General features: G+C 38.2%; 2 protein-coding genes across 2 annotated transcripts; one reads left to right on the top strand and one right to left on the bottom strand.

Moving 5' to 3' along the window:
* Positions 1–225: 225 nt before the first annotated feature.
* On the top strand, positions 226–5,332 carry LOC120251613. The gene is made up of 10 exons (XM_039260200.1): positions 226–472; positions 909–991; positions 1,074–1,151; positions 1,623–1,735; positions 1,824–1,889; positions 2,369–2,470; positions 2,553–3,108; positions 3,478–3,683; positions 3,841–4,004; positions 4,858–5,332. The coding sequence occupies exons 1-10, from the start codon at positions 330–332 to the stop codon at positions 4,991–4,993; spliced, it is 1,647 nt and encodes a 548-aa protein (XP_039116134.1). The 5' UTR covers positions 226–329; the 3' UTR covers positions 4,994–5,332.
* A 1,070-nt stretch (positions 5,333–6,402) lies between these two features.
* Positions 6,403–11,969, bottom strand: LOC120251527 (NADP-dependent malic enzyme). Its single transcript, XM_039260073.1, has 20 exons — positions 11,910–11,969; positions 11,403–11,632; positions 10,902–11,022; positions 10,742–10,816; positions 10,505–10,656; positions 10,325–10,430; positions 10,160–10,225; positions 9,943–10,038; positions 9,782–9,853; positions 9,574–9,657; positions 9,337–9,435; positions 8,995–9,042; positions 8,788–8,841; positions 8,570–8,668; positions 8,118–8,207; positions 7,917–7,994; positions 7,731–7,805; positions 7,515–7,605; positions 6,803–6,931; positions 6,403–6,693 (listed from the first exon to the last, which is right to left on the bottom strand). Exons 1-20 carry the CDS (start codon positions 11,952–11,954, stop codon positions 6,605–6,607), a joined length of 1,899 nt encoding a protein of 632 aa, XP_039116007.1. The 5' UTR covers positions 11,955–11,969; the 3' UTR covers positions 6,403–6,604.
* Between the last annotated feature and the right edge of the window lie 1,251 nt (positions 11,970–13,220).

The raw sequence follows: 13,220 nt of genomic DNA, 5'->3' as shown, positions 1-13,220 counted from the left end.
AACCATGTTCACAAGATTATTATCTAGAGATGAAATAATATAAAAATCAGAAAGATTAATAAATGAAAAATAAAAAAGCTTAAAATTAAATGTAAAAGTCAGAAAGATTAATAAATAATGAGGATGGAAAATGTACAGGTACTTTTTAGTAAGCATCCCTAAAAAAATATGAAATTCATAAAAGTATAGATACAGAGATATATGTCTTCAAATTTCTACGTTTCCAGGGGTGCGTTTGCATTTGTGGATAGCTCTTTTGTTCCATTGTCTTCTTCCAGGGTGAGCTCACAGGAGAGAGAGAGAGAGAGAGAGAGAGAGCTTGAGCGGTGATGGATGGGAATCATCGACTCTTGGAACACGAGAGACTCCAGATGGAGCGTATCAGAGAGCTCGACATGGAGGAGCTTGAGATCGAGGAGGTTGATGTCGATTTTGATTCCTCTTCTGACGACGACGACGATGGCATCCCTAGGTTTCTTTTCCCTAACTTCTTCTCTTTTTTTATATGTTTTTGTGTGTATTGAGTTCGATCCATTGTTTTGCTTTGATGGGAAATGGATAATATCATATCTACGCTGATGATTAGGGTTCCGGATTTATTCTCTCTTTTTCTTTCTAGGTTTTTTGGATTTAGAATTATGGCATGCGAAGGGGAAGTATGGGATTTGGGTTGCGTTTGTGATTTTGAATGTTATATGCACTGGTTAGGGTTTGATTGATTTACGAAACTATGAGGCTTTTGTGCGAGAATCTCTGGGGCATGTTGTTAGTGGATCTTTTGATTGTTTTGGAAGCCCTAAAAGTTTTATTATTGAGATTTGATAATTTTGAGTAGGCAAAAAAAGCTTCCTTTGCTTTCCTTTGATGTCTCTTACTGGAGTTCTTGGCCTCTGCGCCTGATATTGTAGTGAGCGTGGTGATGGCGGTGCTGGTCAATATGGGGGCTTTACCTTTGACACATGCTTGGCTTCCTTGCACACATATCTTGGTGGTAGGCTTCCAGTGGCTTTCTTTTATTTTAATATTCATTGTGCAAAATCATCGCAACTTGAAAATGCTATGTTATGCAACAGAAGTTGATGCCACTCAAGGGAGGATGATATTTTTGGATGGTGGTGCAATCTTCACGTTGCCAATGTTCTATCTCGAAGGTAAATTCTGTATACTTGCTAGTTCATTCCGCTCATTTTGTTTTAGTGTTCTTGGCATCTTGCTAGCTTTCTCTTGTCATTGGCATTGCATGGCAATGTATCTTAGCATTCCTTTTATGTGAATTGTTTCTGGTATGTCAATAGACTCAATACTGAATGCCATCCTTTTTTTTCCAATATCAATGATGCCATCAATCACTACCTTCCTATTCATTCATCTTATAATTATTCTCTGTAAGCATCTTGATTCAACGTATTGTTGACTATAACATGGAATCTGCTGCGGGCATTAACTTATGATGTCTTGTGTACTTGGTAAAAAATGGGCATCCTGTATGAAGTCTCCTACATCTACGAGTTATGAATCTTTATATCTCACTTGATTTGACTTTCTAAAATTAGTTTATGATTACTAGCTAGAAATTTGTGGCACTCTTTTATTAGGTTGGTGTTGAAAGTTGAAACTTGCAGGAGTTGTGCTCTTTCCTGAGGCAACCCTTCCCTTGAGGGTAGTTCAACGTAGATTTAAAGCTGCTGTTGAAAGAGCTTTGAACCAGACTGATGCTCCATACACAATAGGTGTGGTATGTTGGTCTTTCTTGTCCATCCATTTTTTTTTTAAAAATAATTTTCCCCTCCTTATAATAAGCTTAATGATCTGAAAATTTTCAGGTTCGTGTTTATAGGTCAAGTGATGGTCTAAGACTTTGTTGTCCTACAATTGGGACCACTGCAGAGGTTAGACCAATAACTATAGAACTACCTTGGATGATCTGTGCTTGCCAAAACTAGTCATTATGTCTGCTGTTGTTGACCATTCTAACATGTAAATGTCAGCCTGTATGCACAACTTTCCTCATGATAGTTTCTGAACTCAAATGACTAGACGCTGCCGTGGAACTCCTGTGCCAATGGAGGATTTGAACTTTCTTGACTAAATACCTTAAATACTGACTGAGCTCTGATTAAAGCATATGATGAGAAGATGTAATATGAAGTCACAAACTCATGGAAATAATTTAGGGTTCTGATTTCCATAGATCTTAGCTATTCACAGCAATATGGATGTGAAATATTTGTTCAAGTTTTATCTTGGGACTAGACCCTTTACCCCATTTGGGAATGATCTGTGTTGGTAATGAATTTCTATATATTGAATATTATTCTTATCCGAAGTCCCAACTAACATGGGGTTAAATTTCAATATGTTTCTTCAGATACGGCAGTACAGGCGGCTGGATGATGGTTCTTTAAATGTGGTTGCTCGTGGTCAGCAGCGGTTTCGCATACGTCGGCGATGGATTGATGTGGAAGGAACAGTGAGAATTGCTATTTAACTATTTTGTGCCTTTATGTAGATATTTGGGTGAGGAGGACTAATAAAGGGATTTTTCTTGTCAGCCATGTGCTGAAGTGCAAATCATTCAGGAAGATGTTCCTTTGAGAATTCCAAAAGATGCATTTGGACAGTTGGCAGCAGTATACAATTGGTCAAAATGTACACCATCACATGCAGAGTCGTCAAGTGTTTCACTGTCCAAACGCCAAGGATTTGAGGACGCTGAAAGTGATTGGGAGTGCATGTCTGCGACAAGCACTTTTAGTGATAGTTCAACGATGGACACACGGACACCAACTGATTCACCTTGCAGATACGAGAGGTTTGATGCGCTCTCTTCTAGTGATGAGGACTCAATGCCTGGGCATGCTTCGAGGTTGAGGGAATCTTATTTAAATAAATTGGGAGGATCTGGGCAGTCACATGACAGACTGTCTGAGAACGATAGCATGAAGTCAGATCTTGCTGGAGCATTGCCATCTGGAAGAGTACCCATAAAGAGTGCAGGTTCTTTTGTGCCCACCAGATTGAAATGGTCACACAAGGCTCCAATGGCTTTCTGGCCTCATTGGGTTTACCAAATGTATGATTCTTATGCGCTTGCTCAAAAGGCTGCAGGTGACTATCATTTCTTCACCCTGGTCATTAAAAATCTGATAGTATTTGGCAGGAAAAGTTAGATTTTTATTTGTTTTTATCATGGTAAGCATGGTTCCCTTGTTTTAGAAATTACATGTGACAGGGAACTCTATCTGTCTGCCCCCAACCATGGAACTCATTAAGTACATCAAATTCTTTTTGGTTTCTACTGCTCACTTCAGCATCCACTTTCAGCATTTTCAATCACACAGATAATTGCCATTGGCATCCATTGCGGAAAATATTCCATTTCATGTCTGTTGATGAACCGTTTTTTACATGTGCAATATATAGAAATTGCCTTTTGCTCAATTTCTTAAATTAGTGTCATGTATAATTTTGCTGCAGATCTTTGGAAGCAGATAATCAGAATGCCTAGTATGGACAATTTAGTAACAAAGCCAGATCTCTTGTCATTCCATATGGCCAGCAAACTTCCAATGTCAGAAGCTACCAGACAAGAACTGCTAGAGATTGATGGGGTGTCCTATAGATTACGGAGGGAAATTCAGCTACTAAAGAGCTTTGACCTCATAAGATGTAAGACATGCCAGGTAATTATCAGTCTTGAACTTTAGAATATGTTATATAGGACGCTGTCCTCTGTAATCTTATTGATGTGAAAAACCGAGGGTTCCTTCTATTCTTTTGCACTAGTTGAACAGCAAAATACATATGACCCTTCTTAATTGAACTTTTTTTTTTCTGTAGTCTGTAATTGCAAGGCGAAGTGATATGCTTGTGATGTCTAGTGATGGACCCCTCAATGCTTATGTGAACCCTCATGGTTTTGTGCATGAGGTCATTACTGTCTACAATGCCAATGGACTTGCGCTTCAGGGACGTCCTGATAAAGCACACAGCTGGTTCCCTGGGTATGTAATTAATTTCATTTTTATGTCAACCTTCTTGGCTTTTTTTGTCTATGCAAAGGAAAAATGATGCTAGCATATAGGGAAAGAGCACATTATTTTTCTTCCAATCCTTGCAAAAAGCTAGAAAGAGAAATATATATTTAGTTACTGGGTCTTTCTTATACCATCTCTAAAAGTGCATCCTTCTGGAGTTATTGAGAATGAGATAGCAACAACTGCAAATCCCACAATCAAAGGCGGAGCTGGGATGCAGGTTGTAGTATGCAATGTGCATTAAATTTAGAATAGGAAATTCAGAAAAGTACTGTACAAATATATTTTATATTTTAGTCCAGCCTCTTTTGTTATTGTTCCATATGTTTTCTATCCTTTCAATAAACCAAACTAACAAGAGAAGAACTGCATTTCTATCCTCTAGGTTTGGTTATTGAAAGCTTTGATCCTAAAAATTTTGATTAGTACCTTTAGATGGTCTTACAACCCAGAGAACCACACAGGATAGTTTTTGGTACTATGCAATAGGGAAGCAAAAGGAATCAGGCTTGATAAGAAACATTTGTTTGGTTATATCATTATTAAAACAAGGATTAGAATGGCTGGATTCAGATATGTCCCACAAATGTTGGGTTCTATGCTATCAAAGTTCAGTGCTTTGAGATCTATGTGAACTACTTGAGCCATTGATACTTTTATCATTTGGTTATTCTATCTATGAACAAATTTGGATGCCATTATATGCCATCATTCAAGCATGTTCTGATCACCCTACATATTTTTTATTGTCTTTATATTTGTTCCATCTTCATTATTTTCACATGCACTTGATCTCGCACAACTACCCTTTTTTTTGCAGTTATGCATGGACGATCACCTATTGTGCTTCCTGCGAGTCAAATATCGGCTGGTTATTTACAGCTAGGAAAAAGAATCTGCTGCCAAGGTCATTTTGGGGAATCCGGAGTTCTCAAGTCAAAGACAGCGAGTGCTGAGAGAGAACGAAATCGTATTAGAAAAAAGAATAAGAATATATAGTAGGATTTTGTATGTCAAACACATAAATGATCAGAATATAGGAGACTGCTCTTCTCCATCTGTTGGAAAATGATATTATATGTGCATATAAACCTGCTATCACTTCTGAGGTTGTGTCAATGTTCAGCGGATAGCTTGTGAGTGTAAGCCGTTGTAGGTAGCGTATTTGGGACATCAGGCTGTTGCCGAAACTTAATGCTAGCCCTTTATGTAAATTTAGGAGCAAAGTGCCTAAATGGCAATGTGTTTTGTATCTTTCTGATTTTTTTTTTGGTTGTATCTTACTGATTGGTTTTTGGTGCTGGCTAGCAGACTGCAAAGCCCCTCAAATGCAGGATTATAGTCTGGAAGTTATCTTCTTCTTTTCTTTTTCTTTTTCTTTTTAATTATTTTAACTTTAATTAATTTCCTTAAACGGCATTGGCACGGTGTATGTGCCCGAGTAGCGTCTCTAGAAAATGAAGTCATTTAAAATTCATTTATTTTTGCCACGACTGGAGGCCAAATTTATACGTGCAATGGTACCCTTTGATGGGACGAGCCATTTTTTACATGTTGCAGCTATTTCGTTCGAAGTTATAGGAGGAGATATGGAAAAGCCTTATCACGACTTGGGTCATTTGGACACACCGTAATGAGGTGGTGTGGCAGGGTTGCTCACCGTTAGCTATGTGTGTCGGTGTTCTGTGTGCACAAATGAATGCTCAAACATTGTTGCTGCACACTTCCGCTAATTATTCCGCTACTTCCAATCACGCTGTCCATACATGGCAACAGCCCCCTTGCGGAAAGTATACACTTAATTGTGATGCAACGGTGTGTATAAGCCGGAAATGTACCGGTCTCAGCTGGGCTCTTCGCGATCATAATGGTGACTTGATGGGATTGGGGACTTCAATAATACCGGGACTGCTAAGTATCTCCCTGGCAAAGGCAATGTGTGTGAGAGAGGCACTCCTTTGACTGAGGAAGGGATTCATCTCAGGTGGTGTCAGAGTTGAGACTGATGCGTTGCTGGTAGCCCAAGCTATTCAATCCCCTGCAGCCGACTTCTCGTACTTTGGTTTAGTTGCTGGTGACTGCCGTTTTCTGTTGACAAGTATGCCTAATTCCTATGTATTCCACATCCATAGATCAGCTAATCCAACCGTTTTCTGTTGACAAGTATCTCCCAAACTTCTGTCTCCTTTCCAACTGTTTGGGAGTGGGAGAACATCTTTTCCAATGCTCTTGTTTTTCTTCTTTCTCAAGATCTAATTTAAGTCCTTTTTTATAAATAAAAAAAAAAAAAATTGTCACGTATAGTTGATTAAAATACTAAAAATACTAAAACATAAAAGCAAATTCAACAAAGAGATTCACCACGTCTCATACTAAAGTAATTGGCAATTCGTAAGATCCATTAATAAAAGACAACATCCTTGAGACAAACCAGAACAAGTGAAAAAAAACCTCAACAGGAAAGAACCGCACAAGTGATGGCTCTACAGAAGCCTTATTGCATATTAACATTTACTAGTACAGTAAATGAGCCCGGGGCATAAACTGAAGATATGCTTCTGTCAACTTTATCTATAACTCCTGTAGACAGGAGTGTACATGCAGCTCTCAGCATACTTCACCAGGTTTTCAGGACGCGGAAGCTTTGTAGCCAATCCTGAGAAAAATAGGTATAACAAAACATGAAATGAGAGTATAATCTCAAATCCTATCTTAAATAAATGTGCCCAATAATCAAAAGTTGAGAGACGGAAATATAAGCGTACCGAGCTCATATGCTTTAGCTGCCACATTAGCAGCAATGTTAGCAGATATTTTTCGGATGTTCGTGAAGGGTGGATAAATCAACCCTTTCTCAAAGTTCTCCTGCGTGACCTGTGCTGCCAGTGCTTCCGCTGTTTCCAACGAGGGAGAATAAATATTAAATGCATATCAGTTTATATATTTTGTAGTGCTATTCATTGTGAAATAGTGTCAACCCCGGAGGTGGGGTTGCAAAAATGTAACCCCAAAGGTGAGGTTGCAAACCCCACCTCTGGGGTTGCATTCGGGATACTATTTTGGACACTATTTCTGAATAAATAGCATTATTCTATATTTTGTGAGCAACTATCATCAGCTTGTAGAGCCCTTCAAGATTTTTCTAGGCCACCCCCAGTAGAGGCCACTAATAATTTATAATCCTTTTTTAAAAAAAAACACACTGGCTAACCAGGTTGGTTCCTTGTACACAATCCTCCAGTTGTCCTGAAATTTATTATGCAATGCTAATCTAAAACTAGATGTTGCAGCTGTCTATAATTATCCAAACATGGTGCCATGTTTACCAGTGAAAAGAGGAAAATATGAGCACCGGCAAAATTTCTCTGTGCTTGTGATGATTCTTATCAACCAATGCTCATTAAGGTTAAATGTCACATTGTCAAAATGTGCGGTTCTGTGAATGCTGTGTTAGCGTATCAGTAGTTGTTTACTTACATGCTGCAAGAAGCATGTCATCATGTACACGAATAGCTCCTGATATCACCAATCCAAGTCCAAATCCTGGGAAGATGTAGGCATTGTTCGCCTAGCGTGCAATAAATGCCAATAATTAGTATGCTTACAATACAATATGCACATGTAAATAATTTAGCAAATGCAAAGAAACCTTTGGAGCATATTAAGTGATGAGGAAAGAAAGGGTGTTCATACCTGACCAGGCACAAAAATCTTGCCATTAAATTCAACAGGATCAAATGGACTTCCACTAGCAAAAATCGCCCGACCCTGCAGAGTACCAGGTCATTTTTCTTAATGTCTCATATTAGATTATTGACAGCCAAATATTTCAACTCGGAAGAATAAATAAAAGTTTTTATAAAATGTCTATTTGTTTACCTGAGTCCATGTGTAAGCTTCCTCAGCAGTACACTCAGATTGTGATGTTGGATTGGATAAAGCAAGGATGATAGGTTTCTGCATTTTATTTTGACAGCATGTCATCTTACTCCGCAACTTACTCAAATTTAATCAGTGAAGGTAGCAATTAAATGGGGGAAAACTAATGAAAATGAGAATATTAATGAGTTAATGACATACCTCATTACAGGAAGCCATAGTTTCGACAACTTCCTTTGTGAAGGTTTTTCCAACACCGGATGATCCTATAAGCACAGTTGGCTTGATGGCCTACGAGAAACCCATTTGAAAAAGTGAGGAACTCACATAGCAAAAATTATTACAAATCAAAGCGGATTTATTTGTAACACTAAAGAAAGTTCGAAATCGACGTGAAACTACCATATGAAATGTTTTCAATATGAGAAACTTAAAAGCCAGTACAGCATGGAAGTTTTAAACTAGTGATCACTCTATTTTATCAAGTATAAGCCTGCAATTAAGATCAACACCAGAAGACAATGCTTTTCACATATGGTTCCAATTTCAATTAGAAGAGAGCTCCTATAGGCATCTAGAAGACAAGGTGTTTCAAACAAACCGCAAAGAAGAATGCACACTTTAATTAAATTTCATGATTTAATAATTAGTACCTTTACAGCACCCAAGAGGTCCTTGATGGGTTCATGTTCATGTGCCCAGGGTTTCTTGAAATGTTGAAGTGATTCCTTGCGTGAACTTACAATCAGTCCCTACAATAAACGCCAAAGGAGTCAAACCTATTTATCAAGAATAAAAATGGCAAAAGCAGCAAATTGTTAAATTGCTTCTGAAAATAAAAATCTATATTGATCATTGATTAATATTCTACCTTAGAATCCACAAGCCATATCCTTTTCCGACACTCTTCCACTGGTGTTTTTGTCTGCAATTGCAACAAAAGTTATCAGTTCACTGGTATGCGCTAAGTGATAACTTAATGAAATGATTCAAATGAAAGTTCAAACTATATATTATATCCCATCATAGCCTAAAACAAATAAAAGTGCAGTTAATACTATAGACTGTAATGAAGTACCCTTTTTGACATCTCAAGTGCTATGAGTTCAGCAATGCCAGTGCCAGCCTGTAAGCGCCAAAACCAGTATGTTATTAAGTATCAGAACAGAGAACAGATTGCATAGAACATTAAAGCATTAACATCAGTAACAAAGTATCAAGAACAAGGTTAAGAGAAGCATTCAAGGAAATATAAGAACGTATTATTTCTACATCATTCAGCAAGTCAAAATCAAGTAACTCCTAGGGAACTCGAAACAGCCATGTCCTCCAAGTTCTAATACCAGGTAAATAGCTTCTATCTAGGCAGAAATTGACCAGAATGAAATAGAAGGACATGTGACAAGGAAAATTATTCCACCTCGCCAGCACCAAGGAACAAGAAAGTGTGCTCTGTTAAGCTTCCACCAACCAAATTTAGTGCTGCAACAAGCCCAGCTAGTACTACAGAAGCTGTCCCCTGCGCCATCAAAAATGCCATAAATTAAAAAGGCATTTTTATTGAGAACAGCAGAGAGAAAGACCACCAATGATGGAATATCCACACCATAAAAGAAGTCATTAAGTATATTGAGAAAAAAGACTGTCAAGGAATTACCTGAATATCATCATTAAAGACAAGATGAGTGGTGCCATATTTTGCAAGCAATTCAAAAGCATTATGGTTTGCAAAGTCTTCAAACTGCAACAAGGTTACTCACTAAAATGAATAAATTGGAACAAAATAAGAGTACTTGGCCAGAATTGCCCTCATAAGTGAGCTGCTTGATGGTTAAAACTCTGCAAGTTTGAGCATGGTAACCAACCTGAATGAGAACTTTCTCACCATAGTTTTGTTTAACAGCAGTCATGAACTCATGTAGAAAGTCAGCGTATTCCTAATTCAGTTAACAAAGATTCACAACTTAGCATTTGACACAGAATAAAAACAAGTATATATTTTATCCTTGTGCTGAGCATACAGCACCTGGCCAGTGGCACGCTTTTGCCTTAGCCCTATATAGAATTCATCTTTCAGTAGACTTTCATTGTTCGTACCCACATCAATCGTGATTGGCAAGCACTGAAAATAATATTTGGCTGTTAAGGTTCATCTTCAACAAGAAGAAAAGAACAACAAAAAATGCAACTAAGTCTCAACTCTCAACCACCATAAAAAATTAAATAAAAAGTGAGGCGCTTACAGCAGATGGGCGTAAACCCCCAAGTGCAGTATATAGAGAAAGCTTGCCGACTGGAATCCCCATTCCCTGAGCACATTTTGAAGGTAGTACATTATAATATCAACAAAACATATCATAGAAATGACAACAAGATTACAACATCTATAAACAATTAGCATGTATAACCTGACATCCAAGATCTCCAAGCCCCAAAATACGTTCACCATCAGTGACCACAATAACTTGAATGGTCCGCTGGGGCCAGTTCTTCAATACCTCTAGAATCTTGCCCCTGCAAGATAGAGTAGGCAAATGAACTTAGATTTGAGGAGCAACAAACTGGTGAACAAGGAGTCAGGCACGCACTTCTCTTTCAAACTGATATAAAGACCCTGAGGGTGCCTAAAGATGCACCCATACTTCTGGCAGGCCTCACCAACAGTAGGTGTATAAACAATAGGAAGTAGCTCTTCAACATTATCAATAAGAAGCTTGTAGAAAAGCCTCTCATTTCTCACCTGCAAAACAACCAAGTCTGTAAGACATTCTGTTTCCTTAGTCCAATCAACCAACCTAAATTAATAGAATAAAAGGACCCAAAACCTGAAGATCCATTATTGCCATATATCGTTGCAAAGGAACTTCATATTGACGAAGGTTGTGCATGAGCTTCTTCTCCTGTAATGAAGTCATATAAGAACACACATTCTGACATGTAAAGAAGAAGAAAGAAAGCACTTTTAACATCAAGTCACACACAAACCTGCAGTTCCTGCGAGACAATTGCCGGTGGCAAAAGGCCACGCAAGTAGTGAGCATCCCTCTCTTTCTCAGTAAAGGCAAGCCCTTTATTGTAGACAGGATTTCTCAATAAAGTGTAGCCACTGAAACTCAAAGAATGTTCTCATTCGTTAGATAATCCAGAATACTTCGCACACACGCGCAAACTGATTTCTCTAAACAAGTTATAAACCACAACAGAAAACATGATAAAACCTGCAAAATCACTACTCCGTAACAATGTCAACAAATGAATTCAGCTAATAAGATCCTTAGAATTCGTGAAGACGATCATCACTTGCACACCAATTTCTTCAATCTCAGAACACTCAACAGCCAAAGCGTCACAAAAAAAAAAATAATAAATAATAATAAGGCAAAAATTAAGCGAGCAAAACAATGAAAGAACTCAAACCTAAAAACACATAAATCCACTCAGACACACACACACACACACACACACACAGAAACAGAGAGAGAAGACCTGGCAACGGAGAGTGTCCATGGAGTGACGAGCTGCTCCTCAGTGGCGCGATCCTCGCCATAAACATCCTCCACTCCACCACCAACAGTCGACTTGGGGTCCAGAACTGAAGCCCCCTCCTCTCTTATACCCTTCAGCGTGCTCTCCATCACCACGCCTTTCAGCGGCGCCTGCTCTCTTCCTACTCCACAACGCACCACCGCCCCCGCTCCCGCTCCCACGCTCCGCCTCTGCAAACAAGAGCACCAGTAACTCCCCTCTCAAAGAACGCACGCGTTCCGCACCGCAGAAGGAGAAGAAGAAGATATTTTTAAATCCTTCAGTTCAATAATTTGACTTGATTATTCTTAAAAAAAGGATTTTTTTCTTTAAAAAAGGAAAAAAATCCTTTTTTTAGTGCTTGGCGAGTATCAATGCCGACGCGAGCGAGGAGTGAAGATTAGACCGACGACCTGGATACTTAATTTATAGTCACACAATACCTCGATATTAAATTGAATAAATTACCAAAAGAGTGGTTGAGCGCTGTAGCGCTATCAACGCGGCGGCCATGCTGTGCGAGAGGGACAAGGCTGAATATGGGGTCACCCGAGCGCATGCATTGCTCCACTATTACAGGCTTGCAGCTCTGAAAAGACAAATTAAAAAGATCAAGACTAAAAAAAAATTATTCTTTTTTTTATACTACATACATTGTTGATGAATGTACCCAATCTGGTAGTCAATCATAAGAAAAACAATTAAACAAACAGGTGCAGGTCCAAACTAACTAGTGGAAGGCTCCACATTTCAACATCGATGTCATTGTTCATGATTGAAACTTAGTCTGGCGGCATTCCAGAAAGTTTGGCTAGATGAGAAATTATAGGAGACAATTCTACATACATGACACATGCATAGAAAGTTTTGGCAGAACCATATATATAGACTAACTAGATGAAAATGAGATTAAGCAATGTCTGCTGCAATTTCTGCAACTGCAAGAGAAATAAGAAACTAGAGAATTTCTCTATATCATTTTGAAGCAAAAAACGTAGACGGAGTAATAAATTGAAGAATTAATAATAATCATAACAAACTACAGCGATTCAAGAAAGAATATTCCAAGGACATTTATAAAGACCGGATAGGAAGAAAAATTAATAAGCCCAGACAAATCACATCACAATCAACACGACAAAATGGCACAAAGTAGATGGAAAATTCGCCCACCCGGTTTCATCAATGTGCAAATTCCACTCCAATTCCTGGTCAGGTAGTGTAGAAAGCAAATAATGGAGATGTTGAGCATTGAAAGGACAATTGATATGACAGAGATATATATGGTCTCTATTAACACTAGGCTTGTGGATTTGTAGTTTTTGCCTTTATGGGAGACACCATGGGATCATTGACATTTAAGAAAATGAATCTTTACCAGTCAGTAGTATGTGTGCTTCTGGGAGAATACGCATGCAAGAAAGAAGTTTGAGCTTAATAAAAAAGGCTAAAATATGTTCAAGTTCATATAGCTATCAATAAAAGAACCACAACTAGAAGTAGTTCAGATGTAGTATAACTCATATAATATACATTTTGAAAAAAAAATCAACAAATAAGAAAAGCTTAGAACTTGACGTTTACAGACTGTGGTATACTATCAAGAAAACATCTCTCATGTAAAACCTAATATCACAAACATCTTACATTCATCCCCAACTACTAAGAAACAGGATCAATTATCCCCAAATTGGGGTTCTAACTTCAAGAACTCAAGAATTTCATGCATAATTAAATTTAAATTCATGAAGATGATTGCAATACCAATGAGAAAGAAAG

The sequence above is a fragment of the Dioscorea cayenensis genome, chromosome 20 (assembly GCF_009730915.1).
Source record: "Dioscorea cayenensis subsp. rotundata cultivar TDr96_F1 chromosome 20, TDr96_F1_v2_PseudoChromosome.rev07_lg8_w22 25.fasta, whole genome shotgun sequence".
Classification (NCBI taxonomy): domain Eukaryota; kingdom Viridiplantae; phylum Streptophyta; class Magnoliopsida; order Dioscoreales; family Dioscoreaceae; genus Dioscorea; species Dioscorea cayenensis.
Note: the sequence above shows the minus strand (reverse complement) of the source record. Positions and strands in the feature narration are given on the sequence as shown.